This window comes from Perissodus microlepis, chromosome 3 (assembly GCF_051167445.1).
Source record: "Perissodus microlepis isolate ML-2025 ecotype Zambia chromosome 3, ASM5116744v1, whole genome shotgun sequence".
Taxonomy (NCBI): Eukaryota; Metazoa; Chordata; class Actinopteri; order Cichliformes; family Cichlidae; genus Perissodus; species Perissodus microlepis.
In genome coordinates this window covers 19347048-19370890 of record NC_140463.1, presented here as the reverse complement: position 1 = coordinate 19370890, position 23843 = coordinate 19347048, and the positions used below count along the sequence as shown (strand labels likewise).

The window sequence follows — 23843 nt, the reverse complement described above, 5'->3', positions numbered from 1 at the left end:
AAACTGTCAGACTGCAGCTGTGAGTTCAGACCTTCAGGATTCATTTACAGCTTTAATTCTTACACACTATAGATTAATCTTGTTATTGTTAATCTGAAACTCTGCTGCATTCACTGATTTTAATCCTGTGTCTTGCAGCGCGCTTATATTTTCTGTCTGATAATAATTGCTATCCTGTAAATGTGAATCAGCCTGACATGAAATCAGTGAGTTGTTAACACTGGTGTTGTTTTATTGCACTTTTTCTATAATGAAATCTTCACCTGGCTGCAGGTTTACAGCTGTGTGTGTTTCTGCACCATCGGGATCTTTATGAAATGACCCAAAGACCTCTGACTGGTTCCAGTAACCTGATAGATTTTTGGTTTGTGTTTATTTCTACTTTTGTGTTTCTGATTGAGTCCAGTCTAAACTCCAACATTCACTCATGTTTTTAATAATGTGCAGCTATGAATAAATTCTAATGTTTCCTGTTTGCTCTGCATCTTTTTAAACAAACATTTAGTTTTTTCTTCATTTGTGTTTCCACCTTCAGCCTCTTTGTTCTTTCTTCCAGCTGAGATGGATTTAAGGTGGAAATGAGACAATCGGTTCATGAGCTGCCAGGACGTCAAATATCAGTGGACTGTTGTGCAGTTTATTTATTGTGTTTGACTTTATCGCCTCCATGTGGACATTTATGGGAATCAGTCAAGTGAAGAAGTTGAATGATTGTTAAATAAATGGCAGCTTTAATAATGGACAGCAGGGTGATTGCCAGTCAGCTGCCAGTCATACATGCAGAGCCTTGTAATTAATATCAATGCAATATGTAAATGTAATCAACCCTTTTCACATTTGCAAACCTCATTCCAACTGGATAACCAGACAATGTTACCGTCCAAAGCAACTTAAATAGTCAGTTGACCCATTGTAGTGTCTAAGAATATTGGAGCCTTCAGGTATCAAACCTGAGGCTCAGTCATTAAAGATGTTAAAGAACCATTTGTGACAAAGCAGATAAGATGAAACATTATTTCACTCTGTTAATCACACAGAGGCAGTCCAACAAATCCTCCAGCACTTAAAGGATTTTATTCAGCACAGATGCTGGAAAATCACCCTCCACCAACCTGTACACGAAGCAACTGGTAACAGAGATGTTTTATATTAAAGTTTCTAATTCATACAAACCCTCCTTTATTATGCAGACTCAGCACAGAGTCATGAGTGGAGAATAGATTTGTAGTCCGTCACATCAATGTAGTGTCACCATCCTGTTCAACCATGTTTACAATGAATCCTGTAAAATGCTGCCATTCATATCAGTGCGGTCCACTGGTGGGCCCATTTTATATGAGCTCTTTAAATGACTGTAACTCCGTCATTGTGTATGTTAGAAATATAATATGAACGGTTTTGAAAAGAAGAAAAGCTGCACTTTACGGAGACATTTGGTGTATTATAGTAGCACAAACTGTTCACAAGCTACTGCTGTCTGAAAAAAGAAAAGTCAATTCCTCTTAGGTGTTACCATGGGTGATTTGCACCACTGTAGCTGCTCGACCAGTTGGGCAAGAGAGACATTTCAGACGGTTACTGGAAGATGAGCTTTAGAAACTTTACGGTGCATCATTAGAAAGCACGAGTAACAATGGTCCAATCACAACTAAGAATTGATGACGCACAGAGCAGAGACTCAGGTGTGGAGAAGTGGCAATGCCCCCCAAAAAGGCCTGGAGATTTAAAAACCTGAGTGGCCCAGGCTAAAAAACGTTTTTGTACGTATTTATTATTCATATTTAACGTTGATGTCGTGTTACATTTTGTTCCTGCTGAATATCAGTTTCTACTTAACTAAATATCTGAAAAAAAAAACAGAGTCTGTTTATTTCCACTTTAAGCTGTTGTTACATTGTAATAACAATACAATGTAAAATGACAGATATTGAAAGTGGAGTTTATTCTGACAAAAGGGGCAAAAACATTCACTTATAGTATGATTTCTGACCCTTTTACAGCCAAAATAACCAAATAAGGCAGTCTGTATAATACTGGGTCAGTAAAGAGTTAATATTGACGGGTTCTCACATACCAGTATTTAGCCACGTCCCTGCTCAAGATGATTGTAGAAGTTGTGATCAGCTCGACCGCAATAACAGAAAAATACTTTTAAGGATCAGAGTTTCTTTTTATTATTTCTGTCAAACATTTATCACATTTTTGTGGAGATGAATGTGTTTGAACCACCTTTAATTTGTTTACTGACTCATATACCAACTACTACACCTGCTGCACCCTCTCACCTCTGATGGTGTTTGAGGGACAAAAACAATTGAATTGAACATAAAATTAAATGCAACATAAATGTAACCGCTAAACTGGTGGACCTAAATCTTCACCTCCAAGTCCGTTCACATACAAGAGGAAGGGGAGTGAGCGGGTCAGCGCTCAGGGCACAGAAACTGAACTGGCTTCAAACACACACCATTTATTTCCATAAAAACGCAGCCAGAATCGCAAATACAAGTTAAAATCCCCGCTATACAATAAAAATAATGTTCACAACCCGCTAAAAGCCCTGCCGGCAGGAATAACTATACACTATTAAAACAAAGCTAAAAAAAAATGTTTCCCATATGCTAAAATTACCCTCCCACAGTCCCATAATCCCACAGTCCAGCCACACATGGGCGAATGGTCCTTATCTGAAACAGGAGGGGAAAGAAGGCCAGAAGAACAAGGAGGGGGCTCCTGTCGCAGACCTGTCTCCTCACCGTCAGATGCAGGCAGAGGGGCATCCCTGCCCTGTTGTGAATTGCGGCCATCGCCACCCGCTGTTGCTGTTCCTGCCGTTGGGACTGGGTCGCCGAACGACTCGTGGCACCCCACAGTCAGGCAGCAGTTCCTTCAACACACGTGCTTACACGCGTTCCTTTTTCTCCTGCTCACCTTTCATGCGTCGCTTTTCTTGTCTCTGCGCTCACTATCCCCTTTAACAGGTCAATCTGGCGGCTGATAGGCCACCTTGAGGAACGCCCCCACCTCACAGGTGCCTACAATTGTCTGTTTAATCCACAGTGGAATAAAAAGAATACTGTACAACAACACCAAACACACACTAAAAATATGGGGATAAAATCATGCAATAGGAATATCAATAAACAAACATGCAATATCACTATTACAATAAAATCATGCAAATAAAATCAACACTATGTACCAACACACAGTCTGATACAAAACAAAACATAAAAACACAATTTTCCACTGTGTGACATAAACATCATGTCAGTGGCTGCCTTATCTGTATGTTTAGGATCATTATCCTCCTGCATTGACTGAAACTGAAGGACTGTTTGTTAACTTCAGTGAGAACTTTGATATTTTTAAATTGAAGTTTATTTATATAGAAGAAAGTGTTAACAAGCTTAAAAGTTGATGTGAGCAGTAAATAAAAAGGGTTAAACACACAGTATCGCTCTCAAACTGCTCCTCTTCCTGGAATGAAGCACAGCCTGATAACCCTCCCTCTTCTTCCTGCTCTTAAACACAGCACCTCCTCTCTGTCCACGTGTTTCCTCGTTCCCTCCCCTTCAGATCTGCACTTTGAAGATGGGTGTAACCAACATGTGGTGACGTGTAAGAGCTGACAGGCTCCATTCACTGCAGAAACATGTTGTTGTGATCAGAGCTCAGACTAGTTTCAGTTATAAGGAAGAGAAACTCACACAGTCACTGACACTGAGAGGAGAAATGGCGCAGAAAGGAGTTCAGCTGGACCGAGAAACCTTCTCTTGTTCCATCTGTTTGGATCTACTGAAGGATCCGGTGACTACAGCCTGTGGACACAGCTACTGCAGGAACTGTATTAAAAGCTTCTGGGATGAAGAGGACAGGAAGGGAATCCACAGCTGCCCTCAGTGCAGGAAGACTTTCACACCGAGGCCTGTCCTGGAGAAAAACACCATGTTAGCAGCTTTAGTGGAGCAGCTGAAGAAGACTGGACTCCAAGCTGCTCCAGCTGATCACTGCTATGCTGGACCTGAAGATGTGGCCTGTGATGTCTGCACTGGGAGGAAGCTGAAAGCCATCAAGTCCTGTTTAGTCTGTCTGGCCTCTTACTGTGAGAAACACCTCCAACCTCACTATGATGCGGCTCCATTAAAGAAACACAAGCTGGTGGCCCCCTCCAAGAAGCTCCAGGAGAACATCTGCTCTCGTCATGATGAGGTGATGAAGATTTTCTGTCGTACTGATCAGCAGAGTATCTGTTATCTCTGCACAATGGATGAACATAAAGGCCATGAAACAGTCCCAGCTGCAGCAGAAAGGACTGAGAAGCAGAAGGAGCTCGAGGTGAGACGACTAAACATCCAGCAGAGAATCCAGGAGCGAGAGAAAGATGTGAAGCTGCTTCAACAGGAGGTGGAGGCCATCAATGGCTCTGCTGATAAAGCAGTGGAGGACAGTGAGAAGATGTTCACTGAGCTGATCCGTCTCATCCAGAAAAGAAGCTCTGATGTGAAGCAGCAGGTCAGATCCCAGCAGGAAACTGAAGTGAGTCGAGTCAAAGAGCTTCAGGAGAAGCTGGAGCAGGAGATCGCTGAGCTGAAGAGGAAAGACGGCGAGCTGGAGCAGCTCTCACACACAGAGGATCACAACCAGTTTCTACACAACTACCCCTCACTGTCAGCACTCAGTGAGTCTACACACTCATCCAGCATCAATATTCGTCCTCTGAGCTACTTTGAGGATGTGACAGCAGCTGTGTCAGAGACCAGAGATAAACTACAGGACATTCTGAGAGAGGAATGGACAAACATCTCACTGACAGTCACTGAAGAGGATGTTTTACTGTCACCACCAAAGACCAGAGCTGGATTCTTAAAATATTCACATGAAATCACACTGGATCCAAACACAGCAAACACACATCTGTTATTATCTGAGGGGAACAGAAAAGTAACATTTATGAAAAAACAACAGTTTTATTCTCATCATCCAGACAGATTCACTGACTATTATCAGGTCCTGAGTAGAAAGAGTCTTACTGGACGTTGTTACTGGGAGGTGGAGTGGAGAGGGGGAGAAGTTCGTGTAGCAGTTGCATACAAGAATATCAGCAGAGCAGGGAGTGGCAATGAATGTTTATTTGGAAACAATGACAGATCTTGGGCATTATATTGTGACACTAACAGTTATATATTTTTTCACAACAATGTCCACACTGTCCTCTCAGGTCCTCGGTCCTCCAGAGTAGGAGTGTACCTGGATCACAGAGCAGGTATTCTGTCTTTCTACAGCGTCTCTGAAACCATGACTCTCCTCCACAGAGTCCAGACCACATTCACTCAGCCGCTCTATGCTGGACTTTGGCTTTATGGAGATGGAGCCACTGCAGAGTTGATTAAAGTCAAACAGAGAAGACAGGTTCATGTTGATCCCTGACCATTATATGTACTTGTGTAGTTTCTAAATGAGGCTTTACATTTTAGAAGCTGAGAAGTTCAGTGGTCCATTGATGTGTGAAAATAATATTGCACTGATTCAAACTGTACTTACATTTATATACCTTACATCAATATAAATCTGAATTTGTTCTTATGGCTGATAATCATGTGAGTTTAAATGATACTACTCTTCATATTCAGCATGTTTGAAATCTGTCATCAGTCTGGTTAGTGCTTTTATTCTGTAGTTGCTGTAGTGGGTTGTCAAATGCAACAATATATTGGAGCTGCAGTGATTCATCAGTTAGTCAATGATTAGAGAATTGATTGTTTTATTGTTATTTTAGTCACATTTAAAGCTGGTTCCAGTTTCTGAAATGTGAAGATTGTTGATTTTCTTGACCTTTCTTCCTTTAGGCCCCATCAGCTGGATAGGTTGTCCGCCCTAATCCAGTGCTCATCTCAGGTTTCTGATTGGCTCTCTAGCAATGACCTTGTTTAAAGCATGAACAAGACTGAGGCCGTGATCATAGCACCTCTTGAACTACATTCTAAAATCAGTCAGGTTCTTGCTTCTAAGATAAGATAAGATAAGATAAGATAAGACTTTATTGATCCCAAGACGGGGAAATTTTTGCGTTACCTCAGCTCAGGTACAGATATCAGAAGGAAAACACAAAAAATACAAATAAGTACAAACAATGAAAATAAGTAAGATAATACACTATATACAACGGTAGCATACACAGCATGTGATTATGGATATGGTTGTGGAAATATGCAAGACATAAACTATATAACTTAAAATAACTATTGTACCACTACTATTCCTATGTATAGGCATGCACACACACATGTACACACTAAATATACATATGTATACATATACATACATATATACCTGCACACGTCCATACACATAGAAGGTCCATTATGCATGAAGTGGTGACCGTGGATGTTCTCAGTGTCCAGTGACTTATGACATCGTGATTGAGGAGTTATAGAGTCTAACTGCTGTTGGGATGAATGGTCTGCGAAAACGCTCCTTCCTGCAGCGATGGTGTTTCAGTCTCTGACTAAAGGAGCTGCTCAGCACACTCACAGACTCATGCAGTTGGTGATGTGGGTTGTTCATGATGGATGTCAGCTTTACTAACATCATCCTTTCTGTCCTTCTGGTAAGTCAAACAGTAATGTTTGATTCTTCTCTGGGCCTTGACTCACATGTAAAATCTTTGTCTAGTTCCTGATTCTTTGATTTAAGGAACATTTCTAAACTGCATTCATTGTAACAGGATTTAAAACTTTAAAAGATTTGAGAGCAGTTTTAGAAAAAAAGCGTTTGCCTCCCACTATTGCATCAAATATCTTTGCTCTAGTTTTGGGAGTGAAATTCAAATTTTATTTTTATTAGTCTGTTATTTAGCATTGATCAACAAGTATAAAATTACAGCTCTTCACGATTTTAGCTCAATACGCCCTTTTTCTCATTACTCTCTTTGGACATCAGCTCCTCTCCTCACCTTTGTCCTGATGTATGAAACTACAGGTGTGTCAAAGCCCCGAGCAGATCGTGTCATTTTATGGGCGCAGGTTTTCTTTGCCCTGTAAGAAGTCAGCTGGTTCATGCAAATTGTTGCTTTAAGAGCACATTTGCCTGTGAGATTGTGAATCTGCTGCAGCACTCGCCAAAGTGACTCTTGTGAGCATGGTAGCTGCTTTGTGTGATTCACTTCTGGGTTCTGTGAGCATTGGTTGTTCAACTTATGCCTGAGGAACTGAATTTCATGACTGTAAAGAAACATACTTATTGGGTACAATCCATTTATTGAGTCTTAATCACTGATTACTACTAAGATATTGCAGCGCATAACGACAGAGGAGCCAGTGATTTGTTTTACTAGTAACGGTGACGTCACATTCTTGAGAGCTACTTTTGCTGTGAAGGACAGCGATGCACCGATATTTGCCCGTGTCGCTGACCCTCAGATCAGTTAGGAGACATTTGAGTCGTCCTTTCGTGGCGAGCTGTGGATCACACTGCAGTCGTCCCCTGTAGATCTCATGTACATAAGGTTCAGTGTCAAATCCAATTCTGTAAGAGTAAATGCTAGTCTTGCCTCGTGGCAAGAAGGTTTTGGATTTAAACCCAAACAAAGACGCCATCAACATAAAATAGATGCTAAATAGACGATCTTAGCATGCAGCCTTCTCAAGAGTTTGACTTGCTGGTTAAATAAAGATTAAAACACAGCTCTAAACTACGAGTGCTTCCTCCATGTGGACAGAGGAAGCACACAATAAGAAGAACTACCAGCCTGAGATACAACATCAAGGCCCAGAAGAAGATAAATAAAGATCATTTCTAAGAGTGAATTATGCAAAACTACTCTAGTCCAATAATAGTCAAAGGGAGCTGGAAATGAGCTGAATATGTGCACATGAACCAATCAGCGACTCTTATTCAGAAACACTACACAGAAACTTACTGCGCAACACTGAACAAGGAATAATTCTCTGTTCATGAATAAATCATTGTATCAAGTATTAGTTGACCAGAAATGTAATTTCAATCCAGATATTTATTTAATATCTCATATAACATGTCAAATGAATTAAAATATTTTTAATTATTGAATGTTTCAATTATTCCAATATTTTCTGTTTATGTTTCTGTGCTTTCTGAATGAGAGCTTCAATCGTGGGGAACTCTTCATATCACACAAACTTGGTGGTAAAGTGGTAAAACATTGTAGAACAGGCTTATTAAGTTTTATTAATTAATGCATGACTTTGTTTTGATATTAAAACACGAGAATGATTCTGAGCTTAATAAAGCAGCTGCTCACCCAATGCAGGACAGAAGAGAGGCGCACTGAATATTGAAATAAAGAGAGCTGTGCAGCCGACATTCTTCATGAGACCTAAAGTGTGAAACCACAGAACAACAACCTTTAACTACAGTATTATTTAAATAATTCTGTTCAGAGGAATGGTGGAGAGATGGTGAGTCAGACAAAACCACACAGAGAATATCAACTCAAACTAGGCTTTTATTACTTAAAAAGGCAAAATGTGGTTTGTGTCATTAAGGAGTTTGTTTTATAATGATGGTAAAACTGAATAAATACAAATAAATGACATTAGTACAAATAAAATAGCAATTCAGCGATATGACTTCCCACTGGGCAGATTGGCTACCGAGGGAAAGAAGGTCAAAGAGAATGAACTCACACTTGGATGTGACCCTCACACACACATACGGCTACTTTGTGCCCTCAACTTTACAACGAAAAGAGAGAGAGAGAGAAAATATGGTTTAGATCACAAACACATAAGAAAAACAAACCTTTACTGCAGTTAATCTGAACACTGAGACACGCTGATGACGCTGTAATAAGAGCCTCCTGCCAGCGACGTAACAAAAAGAAAATTACCAACACCAAAAACAGGTCATCACAAACACAAAATATGCACAACATAAGTGCGTTTCAATAGAAAAAACAAAACACAACTACTGGTAGAAGTGGTTTACACATTTTACCGTAAAGAAACACAAACATGCCACTATTTGGAACACCACAGCACACAAGTGCTATCCTTTGTAACAGGATAGAAACAATTCAGTGTAAAAGGAAGAACAAAAATAAAACAACAAGCCTATCAGGCAAAGCTTATGAGCAAAAAAGTCCAACATTCTTGAGGGAAATTTACTAACCTGTTGCGCAAAGCAGGCAAACACAGAGTTTTTATCCTTTGAAATTAGGAAGGAGAAAATGGAGACGTCTGTTAAAAAATCCTCTCTAACTTTCGGTTTCATTCTGGGGCTTCAAGACTTATTTTTTCACTCAAAAAACCTCTCGATCTGGTTTAACTTTAAGTTTACTAATCTGAGCTCTGATATGAATCACATGACCTCATGAATGTTTTAAGTTTGTGCTTTTTATGCAGCTCCGCGTGCAAATGACGCTTTCTGCACAAACGGATCCAATTTATTTCTGATCTGAAGAGCAGATGTAGAATCATATTTAGATTCTATTTTCTAGATGATGTAATGATGACACTTTCAAACACAAAGTCACAGACGGTATGTGCAGGCAGGCGTGTCTGCAAGTTGGAAAAAGAACAAACAGCAAAGTCAGCAAAATACAGACAAACTGTGAATCTGCTTTGTGATTTTCTCCTCTTCACTCCAACAACAAGTCCAACTTCTTGTACATTCACAACTTTCAAAGTCGCAGCAAGTCCAAAGTCACAAAAACAAATGGCGAGTACAGCCTGCTGAAGCCTTCACGTCACGTGCCGATTACGTCACCACAGACAGACGTACATGATTCTCTCAAACAGCCGATGAACTTAATCCAACAAGGTTCATCTCAACGATTTAACATTAATATTTTTCACTTTTTTATTTCAAATTTACAAAAAAAAAAGAATTTCACCGTTATTACAGTAGATGGAGGCGCGCGATTATAAAAAGAAAAAAAAAGGATCATTTCTAATCCTCCAATCAGAGACTTGGTTATTATTGCGACTGTGCACTATGTTCACTTTATGAACAGCAACTAGACTTGTAGTCAAGACCGCCTAATCCGAGACCAAGACCAAGTTGAGACGAGACAAAAAAAAGTCTTTAAACTGCAGCCAGATGCTGCTTCGTTTACGGGTTTCAGGCATATTTATGTGTTCTTGCTTTCACACAGCCCTCCTCACTGCTGTCTACTGTCTCACTCACTTACTGAGAGGACAGACGGATGCTCCACTTGACTGTCGCGTCTCTCACCCTCTCTGTTTTTCACATAATGATATTATCCTATATCCTCGCATGTGATTGGCCACAATATGGAATGATTGGAGCATAACTGAGCCACTTTGTGAGAGCTGAGCAGCGAAAGGAAATTAAGTGAGGGTAGAAATGACTGAAAGATTATTATGGTCTGTTTTGAGTTTTGTTAAAAAAAGAATGACTTCATATATATATATATATATATATATATATATATATATATATATATATATATATATATATATATATATATATATATATATATATATATACACACATATATATATATATACATATACATACACACACTTCTATATACATATGCAGGACACCTTAAACTAGTTTTTTAATTAAGCAGCAAGGCAGAACAAAGTCGGGCCTGTATCAAGACACAGGGACTAAACCCCAATTCAACCAGACCCAGAACTGATCCGGAATTAAAACAGGACTACAACAGTAACCAAGACAGAACCAGAATCAGAACTAGATGATAGTAGCACTAAAAATCATCATAGACCTGCACTACACTTATTTTTACTTAATTCTACCAAACTACACTATTTAGATTGAGAAAAGTTTATATAATTATTTAGCCTCGTTGTGCAAACAAGCCTGCATAACTTAATAAATGTAGAATTTGAAAAGTAACAAATGGTATCTAAAAAGAAACACTAGGTACGAGATACATGTTCTGATGAGTTTTGGCAAACAACCATTTGACTAACATGTGTGTCTCACCTGCTCTTGTTCCCTCTCTGTTCTGTCGTCATTCTCTCTCTCCCTCTCTGTTCCTCTCTCTCCCTCTTTGTGCTGACAATCATCAAATATACAGTTGAAACCAGATATTTACAAACTCTTCAGATAAAAACACAAACACTTTTTTAATTGTAACATCAAATCAGACTAAATGTTTATTTTTTTAGATTGATAAATATAAAAAACATTTGTTAACTTTAAGAGTAAAGAGAGAAACTATCTGTATTTCTTAATTGCAAATGGCACCAAATTGTATTCAAAACTGAGCCACACTTATGGAGCTCCACAGTTCTTTTCCTGGTGTTTTGGTTGACATCTCTTGATTTTCCCATGTCAAAGAAACAGGCTCTGTGTTTTGCCTTATATGCATCCACAGGTGTGCCAACAATTTACTCACATGGACTCTACTAACCTATCAGAAGCTTCTTCAGCTCAGAATGGAATCGTCTGGAGTTTTCTTATTAATTAACAATAAACTTAGTGTATATGTGCTCCTAAATTTGATGAAAGTGATTAAAATAGACAGCTCCCTCTTTTTATTCTGACATTTAACTAATTCAAAAGATATTTCAACATTTATTTATCTAAAACAAAAGTTTACTCTAAATTGATGTTTAACAGTAAAAATAGTTTTTATGTTTTCTCCCTAAAGTGTATGTAAATATCTGGTTTCAACTGTGAATATACTGCTGTGTATTGAAATTCCTCTTGTTTTGCATAGATATACTGAACAACATACAAAGCATAATATATAAAATAACATCTACCTGAGTTTTTTCTTTGAAAGAAGCTCCTTATGTCCATTGTTGTGTTCATCAGTACACAATTGAAACCGATTTAGAGAGTTTGTTTAGCCGTGGAGGGTAACAACTGAAAATATGAAATGTAAGCTAAGACTCTAAAAAATCAGCATTGCTGTTCGGCTTTTTATTTATCCATTTGTTGATTCACTCGAAGAGCAAGTAACGCAACCAAGTGATCAGTTTGATATCAATCTTTTGTGATACACCATCATATTTACATTATTAGTTCAGTACGAATGATTTGCTTTGGTACCTGGTCAAACTTAAGCTGTCCTCTGTCTGCAGCAAACTCGCAGGCAGCAGCTTCTCCCCCCTCGCTCACATGGGTGCTGTGCTCAGTCGCCCAGTGCCTGAGCTCGGATCATACCAAAATTAGGGGGAATTTACGACGGTGCGCTCTGTGCTTCGTGTGTTGTTTTTGTTTTATACAGTTGTCAGTCAGGCATCTAACTAACAAATTACACTCCAAAAGACCCCATGCTTCTGAAAAAATGACCCGGGCTTAAGCCCAGTAAGCCACCCACCCCGGTCCGCTGATGGTTGACTCCAAATCTCCCGAACACTATGTCGATTTGAGAACGCAAGACCGAAACAGCGAGACCAAGACAAAAGTCCGTCGAGACCAAGACAAGACCAAGACCACGTAAAAGTGGTCTCGAGACCGGTCTCGAGACCAAGACCGGTCCAACTCTAACAGCAACATTAGAAAAAGTATAACACTGCACATAGTAACTATGAGCATCCACAGTTAAATTATCAGGACTTCATTATGACACAGTTGTTTTGACTTGTTGCGTACTGGCACATTTTAAACAACCATTATTGATAAGAGCTGATTGGAGAACAACACAGAGATCAATCGCTCTGCAAACGTAAATATTAAAGATTCTTGTGAAAATGTGACTCAAACAAATGAAAGAAGGTGAAGACAGAAGAAAAGTTCTTCTTTCACATGTGTGATAAGAACTTTGAATTTTTGCATCAGTGTTTGTGATGATGGCTGCAAACTGCAGAGAGTGTTTGTCAGCTCACACTGAGGCTGATGCTCACACAAAGCTTCCACTGCAAACCCAGCTGTTAACATGTGGCTCTTTGGAGTTTAGGGAGGTGAGGTCCTCAGTCAGATGATGCTGCTGGAAGAAGTGCAGGTGACCACACTGCTCAGACTGTGACTGTTTACATGTAGTTGTTTTTTCTTTTCTCTGCTTTTAAACTCAGTGTGATGAGCAGAGCTGCAGCAGCTGCTGTCAGTATGAGTGCAGCATAGAGGTGGATCCTTCCTCGACTCTCTGTCTGTGGGTTCATTGTTGGAGTTTGATGTTTGGGCTCATCAGCAGCTGCTGGAAGGACAGAAAATATTATTTTATCCTGAACGTTCATCAAATCTATTCACCAACGTTTATTATCCTAAAGTTCAACTAAAATATTACACTGATTTTTAAAATTTCACTAAATGAAATTACCAGTGACGCTGAGTTTAGACCCGAGTCATCAGTCCTGAGTCTGGACAGTTGAAGTCTGATTCGTCCTTCTCTGAGGGCATCTTTGTCACTCTGGACTCGTCCTGAAAACTTTTCATCCTGAGACTCTGACATCTCAACACCTTCATGAACCTGATACAGGACTGAGACTTTATCAGCTATCAGGAAACAGCAGATAAAAAGAGTTTTGGAGGATCCATCAGGTTTGGTGGTGAACGTCCACTCCAGTGTGGTGTTGTGGTTCTCCTCTGCCTGATAGCAGGTCTGTGTCATATTGACTACAAATGATCCTGTTGAGGAGACAGAGAGGGAAAGAGAGGAGCAGACACACTGAGAACTGGAACAAATCTGTTGTTGAGCTTTATTTGGAGTTCATAAAGTGAAGCTGTAAACTAACCAGAGACACATGAGGTGAGGATGACTCCAAAAGTCATAAAATGATCCTAAAACCTATTTCAAATTAAACCTTAAATTCCCCCTTTTTTGACACATCTCATGTGTCAAACTAAATGCTCAACTAAAAATGCTTCACCCCAGCTTAGGAAATTAAAAGAAAAAGGTTAGTCACATCATCTCTCCAAACACCTCAGCAATCCTCCTCTCAGGTATATCTGCTCCGACCCTGCAAACCTGTGTTTAAGGAATGAAATCAATTTAATCATTATGTCACATCTTTTCGAACTCCTGGCTCCATCCACAGCCTACATCCTTGGAACTTCCTAAAAACAAAACCTGTGTATTAACCTGAACTTCACATTTCATACTCAGTTTTCCCCCCATGATCCAATCTGTATTATAAGAAAGAAAACTTAAAACAGAACAGTTATCAGTCTTTTGTTTCTTCAGTTAATGGTAACCTGAGTTATATCAAAAAATATTCCCCCTTTAGCTTATGGCATTCTCCCACCCATATAATGTAATACCATAATCTAACCCCTGTCAATAAAACAGAAATTTTCTCAAAGCAAACACCAGTAACCCAAAATCAGCATCCCCAGAATTAACTCTTCCACTCCTCCTGCTCATGGCAAAAGCAAAGCAAAGCAAAGTATACCCTTTCTCTTTCCGGCATGGTAAATTGTTTGTCTACATTTATTCATCCCAACCTTCATCCAGTCACACACATTCACTCACATGCATTCACACCAGGTATTGCTGATAGTGGAGACTCCCGCGCAAATAATCAGATTCTCCACCCTCAGCAACATGAGCTCATTCATTTGTTTTATTTTGTTTTTAGGAAAATTGTTCTTTATGCTTTTGGACTGGATTGAATCGCTACAATCCTTTTAGACAGGGACTTACAGGTAGCCTTCTCCTTAGCCAGTTGTAATCTGGAAAGCCCACCTTATATTTGCTCTCCCGAGAATTTGTCAGAGCTGTTATTCACTGTTCCAGGCCTGCTTAGAACGAAAATGAGAAAAAGAGAGCTGATTATTAGCTCATCAAAACACAAAACGAAATCACCTGACAGGTTTTCTCTAAGTGCACTGTTACAAAAATAATGGGCCCAATTCTAGACATGTCCATGCTCAATAAAACTTCCTCTATTAAAACAAGAAAACAACCCAAACCTAACTGACATACTCAAAAATCTTAAGCACACAAAAGTTTTGCCACCAGAGTCCTGACACTCCCAGGTCAACTGACATAATTTCACCTCCTCAATACACCGAAAATCTTGTTAAAACCACACAATTTGCACACAACAATCACCCCCTTTATGCACTTTAACATACTTAGATTCAGCATAAGATATAAACCCCATTACAACAACATATCATCACTAAACTATAAATTTCCTATCCAAATCTGCACTTCTGAACAGGCTGCTATGCTTCCTCTCCTGAAAGCCTCAGTCACACACACACACAGGAAGCTTCTTCGTCATCACTCACTCCAGCTAATTTGCATACTGAGTCATATCTCAAGAAGTTGCCGTAACAAGAGAAATACATGTTTAAACATTACCACATTATTGAATTGTTTTCATTTTCTTTCTATACTAATCACTTGCTTTGATCAATCAGTGCAAGAGCACTCCTAAGTCACTCTTATAAAAACTACTTTAATAACTTTTGTTTTTCCATAACTCACTCCCTCTGTCATATAGCATAAATTGTAAAACACATTTGAAGGACTGGGTGTTTGTTTCAGTGTTTTCATATCGTCTCATGTGGTTCTGTGTAATGCAAACTGATATGGATTATTTTATGCATTTCCTCATGGTCCACATGAACAATTAATGGTCATGATGGAAGTTATAGCTAAAAGGGAAAACTTGTTGGATTGTGTAAACTTTGTGTGTTAAAGTAGCACCCAGTTGCTAACATGTCGATATCATAAGGTTTGATATTTTCATGTTGTGTCTGGTTCAGACGTTTATGTCTTTATGGCACGAGAGGAAAGCTATCAAAGAGGATGAGACCTCTAAACTGGGGCTGGGGGAGGGGGGTCCAACTAGTTTATAGCTACATTTTGTTTGATGTGTTGTCTCTTCTTGTAACATGGATGTAAAAGGATTTAATTCACAAGAAATGTGTCCAAGTGTGTAAATATTCAAAAATAAATTTTCTGGAATTGGGATTATTTGGGGCTCGTAAACCTCTAAATTACCTGTTAGTGTGTAATGTAACGTTTTCAAACTTTGACTTTTGCTTTCATTAATGATATCAGACACATTTGCTTTTTGCTACTATTGTGGATGACAGCTGAGGCCAACCTAAGTGTCTTGATTGCTGGAAGAAACACTTTGAAGTTTGGATGAAGAGGACACTGAAAGGTGCAGGATTGATTCTGTGCAACATCTGAAAGGTTTTCACTTTTCTCCTGAGCGCTCTGCGCCATCTAGTGAAATCTTTCAGTATTGCACTGGCATGATAGCAGGTACACTACAACACAAGAAACACAACAAAATAAAATAAAACACTGCATAAGTGAATAAATCTTTATTTATATGCAGAAAATCAGAGTTTGTCCTGACTCTGAGTTTCATGTGATGCCTGATCTCCTTTTCTGTGCCTCTTTGCTGACTTAATGAAAGCCCAATTAGTATAACCACATGTTTTAAGAGCTTCCTTTACATGTGTGTGTTCCCTCTTTTTGTTCTGCCCGGTGATGTAGTGTCCTGATTACTCCAGGTTTGTGTTCCAGAGGGTGGTGGGAGTCAAAGAGGAGGTACTGGTCCGTGTGTGGGGGCTTCAGTAAACTTCAGTGTTGAGGTTTCCATTCTCTTCAGTGTGCACAGCACAGTCCAGCAATGGCAAACAGTTATCCTTTGTGTCTTCCCTGAACTTTATGTTTTTATCCATAGCTTTGATGTGAGTGTGCTTTGGACACACTTTAAAATTTTTCATTAATTTATTTTATTAAAAGGAACAGTGAGTATTAATGAATACATCAATGTAAAGATTAATGTGAGAAAATCACATGGATGAAGCGCTCTCAAAAACTATAAAATACAAACAGCTGTAAACTCTTGGTGTGCTGGGCTGGAGCAACAACAATGTAGACAATATGAAACAGAAGAAACTGCAGAAAACACTGGAAACATTTATGACACATTTACTGACACTTGAACGTGATTACAAATGTGTCAGTCAGTGTTGGATTTGATTTGCCCCAAACTCTGCCGGAAGTGCAGGTTTTCATGTCTCTGCAAAATGACTCATCAACATGTGAGGAGAAAACGTACAAATCCATCATATACACTATATATATTATACAAATACACAGTTAATGTTTCACATTAATACATCTCAGACACACAAAGTCTGTGAGGTCGACATGATTCTCATCAGTAAAGTGAACATGGAGCAAATTTCATCGTCTGACTGAAAAGTGACAGTTTGATAAAGTTTCCTTTTGAATGAACCGACATGCATGAAGTTCATGATTTTGTGGATCATGTCTCATTATTCTGTCCATCATGTTATTAAAGGGAACTCCAACAGTCTCGTTTACATTGTTGATCAAACTGTTTCCACTGATTGATCTAATGGAGTCTTCTGACATCTATTATTAAATAGGTAGAAATCCTGTTTTCTATTCAGTCAGTAAATGAAGTAGCAGAGCTGCTGTCAGGCCACAGTAGAGGCCGATCCTTCCTTGTCTCTCTGTGTTTGATGTCTCAGGTTTTCTCTCAGGTTCAGGACAATCCCTCACTGCTGCAGAGACACAAACACATCTGAGTCTCTCACATTCATAAAATAAATATCACTTATAAACAAATTGTAATTTCCATGAAGGTTTCATTTTATCCAAAATAAATTTGTGAACTGAACATGTCATAAAACTTTCACTGAATCAACTCACCACTGACGTTTAGTCGACATCTTCCAACACTGAAGCCATAATCAGTGTTGACCTCACACAGGTACAGACCCGAGTCATCAGTCCTGAGTCTGGACAGTTGAAGTCTGATTCGTCCTTCTCTGAGGGCGTCTTTGTCACTCTGGACTCGTCCTGAAAACTTTTCATCCTGAGACTCTGACACCTCAACACCTTCATGAACATGATACAGGACTGAGAGTTTATCACTGATGAAGAGTTCACAGAGGATGTTGAGAGTTTTGGTGGATCTGTCAGGTTTGGTGGTGAACGTCCACTCCAGTGTGATGTTGTGGTTCTCCTCTGCCTGATAGCAGGTCTGTGTCACATTGACTACAAATGATCCTGTTGAGGAGACAGAGAGGGAAAGAGAGGAGCAGACACACTGAGAACTGGAACAAATCTGTTGTTGAGCTTTATTTGGAGTTCATAAAGTGAAGCTGTAAACTAACCAGAGACACATGAGGTGAGGATGATGAGCAGCAGGATCCTGCAGATCATCTTCTCCCTGTGAGAGGAGACAGAGGTGAAGAGTCATCAACACATGAGGTCAAAGGTCAGTCAGTACAGCTAGAAGAAGGAAAATCTACAGTCTGACTTCATTCACTCATCACAACATCTGATCCTGTTCATGATCCTGATTATTACACTGTGTAACAAGGACCCAGACTGACAGTGTCTTAGCGGCAGCTTATTCAGCCCAACTCTCTACAACTCAGTACTCCTCTGCTCACCCCCTCAGGCTCCAGCCAACTGTTAAAATAGGGCGAGCATAACCACTAGACTGGTCCCAGCTGCCCTGCCAGCCTCCCAGGCACTGACCGTTGAACCCACAGCGTTTTACACATAACATTAAAACTTTAGGTTTTCACCCAGAAAGGAAAAACCTCCCAAACTGATCGTTGATCAGAAATCTGGAGAAACAGACAATGTTGCTCATATTACTGTTGTTCAATCTCACTGTACAAACACAGTAGCTTCATACTTTGCAGCCAGTAACAGACGAACACTCAGTTATTTTATTTATGCAGCTGCTGCCTTTGAATCCACAAAGAAAAAAGATTCAAATAAAATAGAAACAAACACACTATAACATAAACACACTGATAGAGTAAAATATTATAAACACTCAAATACTTACTCCTAATGTCTCCTCGTTTCAATGGAAGCTTTCTCTTTGCTTCAAAGACTTGATTTATCGTTGTTGTGCATGATGACTCGCTCTTCTTACTGACTGAAACAAACTCTCTGCTTTAAGGTTGACATGTTCCTGTCAATGATCAGGTGATCAGACAAATTCCAACATCCCTGTTTGATTTTCACTTCTCCTTCACGTTACATCTGGATCAACTCAGACTAATAAAGTGTTTGTGGATCCAGAAACTGTTTAAACTGTTTAAAGAGCAGAATTGATCTTTAACTGTAAACTTAAAATCCTCAGAAATGAAACTTGAGGTGAAACTGTTTTATTTGAATCTTCATTAATCACACTCAGTGAGAACAGGAACATTATCTGGTGTCCTGATGGTTGAACTTGATCAGAGATGTTAAAGCAAACAGGTGTGAATCAGCTGCTGCTGTCAGGATGTCTGCAGTCTGAATCATTGTCAGTTATCTCTCACATTTCCTCTCTTTTAAATCCAGAGCCTTTCATAGTTATGCTGACTGACTCTCTCTACCAATAAAAAAAGAAAGAAAGAAAAATTAGACCAGAAAGTCTGAATTGTGCCACATTTTCTATACGAGCTCTCCATAAACACACTGAGAAGTTAGTGATGCCACTTTCAGAGAAACTTCAGTTCTTTCTTTTATTTCTAACTCCTAATCTGACTGACTCTGTTTTTCTGGTGCTGTTCTCCACCTTTGAAGAACCACAGGTGTGTCGTGGGAACAAAATAAAAAAACATTCAGGAGTCGTGAATCTCTCCAACAGATTATGTGTTTGAGCTGTTTCTGCCCAGTTGAAGCTTTAAATGTCTAAAAAGGTGATGTGGGATGAGACAGAGTGAGAGAGAGAGGAGCAGACAAACTAGTTTAATTCTAGAAAATCATTTATTTACAGGAGAGTTAATGAAGACTTCATAACAAAGCTGACAGCCTTTGGTGTCTGATCATGCACAGAGTGTTGGAGTTAATGTCGTTTCAGAGGTGAGTTTTATATCCTGTTTCTCTGTTGCCCATCAAGTTTCTGTGGTCTGTGCTTCTGTCTACAAATGTCTCTGTAATGTAAGAGTGTTTCTGTGTTATCCAGCTGTCAGGCTGCTGATGGACAGACAATCGGTTTTGATTTGTTTTAAGTTTAACAAGAAAAACAAAAATGGAAGCTTAATTTAAGCTTGTGACCTGTGAGCTACTGTGTGGGTTCACACATTTTCTCTTTATGTGCTGCATTATTTATCAGTACAAATTAGATTGAATAAAAATATTATCACTAACATTAGAAGAATTATAAATTTCTCCAGAACTGAAATGAACATTAGATTTTAATAGGCATCACTGTTTGTAGCATGCTAACCTGTCATGGCTGCCGCCATGGCTGCTAGCCAGGGTGGCTTCCCGGATGGTGTTTCATTTCCAGTATTTCAAAGTTCAAAGTGTGTCTGTTGACAGGGTGATGGCATGAGGGAAAATGTTGTGGCAGCGAGTGAGAGGCTCAAATGTAAAGCGCAAGCTGGGCTGTTATTTGGTATTATTTCTTTAAATGTCTTAAAGCAACATCAGACTTTAATATGGAACAAGTGGCTGATGAAACAGAGATATGAAAAAGCGAAAAGAGGCAGAGCTGAAAAGCTGAGAAGAAAGTGGGAAAGAAAAAGAATCAGTAAAATGTGTCAGTCTACTCGGCATTGTAGCAGCTGCACCTTCAGCAGAAGAATCAGAAACGGTGCCAAAAATAGCAGGTCTGACTTTTTCTCCCCGTCCACCCTCTGTGACAACAGCTGCATCAGGTCAGAAGGGAACAAACACACAAACTTGTTGGCTGGATTAGTATAAAATGAAATGTCTGGCAATGGACAGAAGCAAGGATATCGAAACAACAACTGTAATCTCCACATTTCAACTTTTCTCAAAACACTATTTCAAGTTTAATCTCAAAATGGACTCATTTTTTTCCTTTCATTAATGTGACCTTAGTACTCTACCGTACCACTAATTACCCAACTTCTAAAAAAAATACTTTAACAACATATTTAGTTATAAAAAGACCATCAACAGGAAATAATTAAATAACATCAATAGGAAAAGTCATTTGCTCCCCCCCCCTCTCTCCTGCACTTTCCTCACTTTCACTATCCAATAGAAAACAAGGTGCCTTGTTTGTTTGAGGATTTCTCCAAAACATGTATTGATCACAGTTATTGATGGTCTGGTTTAATAAGTGGTTTTGTTTGAAGTTGTGCAGAACTTGTCTGTGTCACCATTTCACAGAATATGATCAGGATGTGACAATAGCCAAATTGTCCAGCAGGGGCCACTGTGGAGATGGTTTCAGATTGTTTGGAATCATCAATACAAGCACAAAGACTTCAAATGTTTCACGAAGTCTCGCTTTGCTCATCACTAGTATGGTGACAACTTCACAGGAGGTCCGTATCTCAGCACTGTCATAGTTAAAGGTGACCTTCATAAACCGAGAAACTGACATTCATGTTTGCCACAGGAAATCCACATTTACTCCTAACTAAGGGTTTAAATGCACAAAGAGACAGACACTGAGACAGAGACGAAGATAAAATCAAAACTTTTTTGTTGCAGCATATTTAATGAAGCCATGCAAAACGTTACCTTCATAGTATGAACTTAAAGGGCAGCGTTATAGACCCTTGAAGTTCACCGGTGTGAGTGCAAATGTTTTTGTTTTTTTTCATTTTCTTATTTTTTGAGGCATTTCTCAGGACTCACAGCTAGAAGATGAGCCTGTATATAAAAAAGGTGACTAACTTCTTTTTAGCATGATGACACTCTTGGAAGATCATCAACTTTTTAGGTCAAACATTTCTTCTGTTACTCTCCATCATAGGAATTAAATTAGTAGATTTTATCTATTTAAATCATGATATAAACCATGATACTGATGCTCAAAATCAGTTATAGAGAAAAGAAAATCTGAACAAAAGCAAGATTTTGCTTTAGACTTTGATAGTTGGAGGTGGTGTAAAACTCAGTTTTAGCAGAGTCTAAATTTGAATCAATAAATCATTGAATATTATTGTAGGCTTTACACTGAGGTGCTAAAACGTTATCTTAGTACAGTTGTCACATGCCATATAACATGGACACTTAAGTGGAATAACAGGTAAAACGTGCTTGTATTTATTGATTGAACAGGTTGATCTAAAAGTGGTCCACATCACTAAATTAGACCTGGGGGGTCTCCACATTTTCAATTTCAGTAACTTTTAGTAAAAACTCACCATTTGAAACTCTGACCTCAAAGTCAAAGTATGAATCTGGAGCAGAAGATCTTCCCAAACCACACCTGTACATTCCTGCGTCAGACTTGATCATTTGTGAGAAGCTTAAAAACACAATTCCTCTTCTTGGAGATCCATCTTTATACTTCATGCTGTATCTGCCACTCTGAGCTGTGCTTCCATCTGTTTTAATGAGGATATCTTCTGCTCGCTCACATTTTTCCTCACAGAAGAACTTTGTGCTTCCAGGCAAAGATAAGTTGTAGTTAAGCGTGCCATTAAATCCTTCAGCTGCAGACCAAATATTATGTTTTGCCTTGACGAGCCCAGCTGGACCTGTCAGATGAAAAATAATAATAATACATTTAAAACAAGATGGATAATCACAACATTATTTAGTGTATGTAGATATTAGACTTGTAGTCAAGACTGAACCAAGACCAAGACAAAGTTGAGACGAGACCGAGACAAAAAAGTCTTTAAACTGCAGCCAGATGCTGCTTCGTTTACGGGTTTCAGGCATATTTATGTGTTCTTGCTTTCACACAGCCCTCCTCACTGCTGTCTACTGTCTCACTCACTTACTGAGAGGACAGACGCACGCTCCACTTGACTGTCAAGTCTCTCACCCTCTCTGTTTTTCACACAATGATATTATCCTATATCCTCGCATGTGATTGGCCACAATATGGACGGATTGGAGCACAGCTGAGCCACTGTGTGAGAGCTGAGCAGCGAAAGGAAATTAAGTGAGGAGCCGGCTCTCGCTCAGTGGGAGTCGACTCTTCTGATTCACTACAAAGCACTCTCTAAGCACGGCTCTTAGAGCTGATGCTTTTGCAGATGACACATTATCGAACGTTATGTTGTGTGTCATGGATACTGTTGACTCCAAATCTCCCGACCACTATGTCGAGCTGAGACAGCGAGACTGAGACAGCGAGACCAAGACAAGACCAAGACCACGTAAAAGTGGTCTCGAGACCAAGACCGGTCTAAAGATATCCTGCTCTAGTAAATATATGTATTTCATAAGGTGTTTTATAAAGTTGAGTATGTTTTTAGTTCAAATTAAAGTTAAAGAGCAACATTAAGATCATCAGTCCTCACCTGACAAGAAGCAGAAGAAGAGAAAATAGAGGATTTTCATTCTGACTTTAATCCTGATGCAGAAAAGTTGTTAAACTTCAGTTGTCGGACCATGACACACTGATACATCCAACCACTGCAGAGTCATCATAAAACTTCTGAAGATGGCAAACTCAACATGAACAATTTATAAAAGACTCCACAAAGCTGGGTGGGACAGGCCTTGAGGACACAGCACTCATCTGGTCTGGTCCAGCAGACGTGCTTGACTGGAGTCTTCTCCTTTGTCTTTGAATCTGGTCACGAGTGGAAGTGAATGGTGGAGGAGAGGCGGCAATGGTGCAATGTGTCCGTGCTGGGACAATGGAGCTGGTGCAGAAGGTTACGTAGTGAGTGACACACTCAGTAAGCCCACTGGTGTCCTCACCGTGAGGCTCACAGAGTGTCTCCCAGTCTGTCACCTCAAAACAACCCTGTAGTTCCACTAAAGCCTCCTCCGACCACCTACTACTATACTTCTAGTGGTCACAGCTTCCCTCTTCACAATAGGCACATAGCAGGGGGTGAAACAGGGGTTTATATAAAAGCTAAAATACTAAAGCTACAACCTTTAATATAAAGCTGCTGCTGAGCAAACATGGCTTATACTCCTACTCTTTCTGTTAACTAGACATAAAAACAGTTGAGGTCACCCTCTGATGTATTTACCACCCCGTCGTAGATCAATCACAGTATCCTGAACTCTCATTGGT

At 39.4% G+C, this 23843-nt stretch overlaps 2 protein-coding genes and 1 pseudogene across 2 annotated transcripts; 1 reads left to right on the top strand and 2 right to left on the bottom strand.

Moving 5' to 3' along the window:
* The window catches only part of LOC146390380 (polymeric immunoglobulin receptor-like), a 45235-nt pseudogene extending 22083 nt beyond the window's left edge, over positions 1-23152 (bottom strand).
* LOC146390382 (tripartite motif-containing protein 29-like) lies at positions 3668-4842 on the top strand. Its single transcript, XM_084923460.1, is given in 2 exon segments — positions 3668-4695; positions 4697-4842. Coding segments are annotated over 2 exon segments (987 nt in total). The 5' UTR covers positions 3668-3735; the 3' UTR covers positions 4724-4842.
* LOC146390381 (uncharacterized) lies at positions 17556-18158 on the bottom strand. The gene is made up of 2 exons (XM_084923490.1): positions 18040-18158; positions 17556-17932 (listed from the first exon to the last, which is right to left on the bottom strand). Exons 1-2 carry the CDS (start codon positions 18086-18088, stop codon positions 17556-17558), a joined length of 426 nt encoding a protein of 141 aa, XP_084779616.1. The 5' UTR covers positions 18089-18158.
* Positions 23153-23843: the final 691 nt, after the last annotated feature.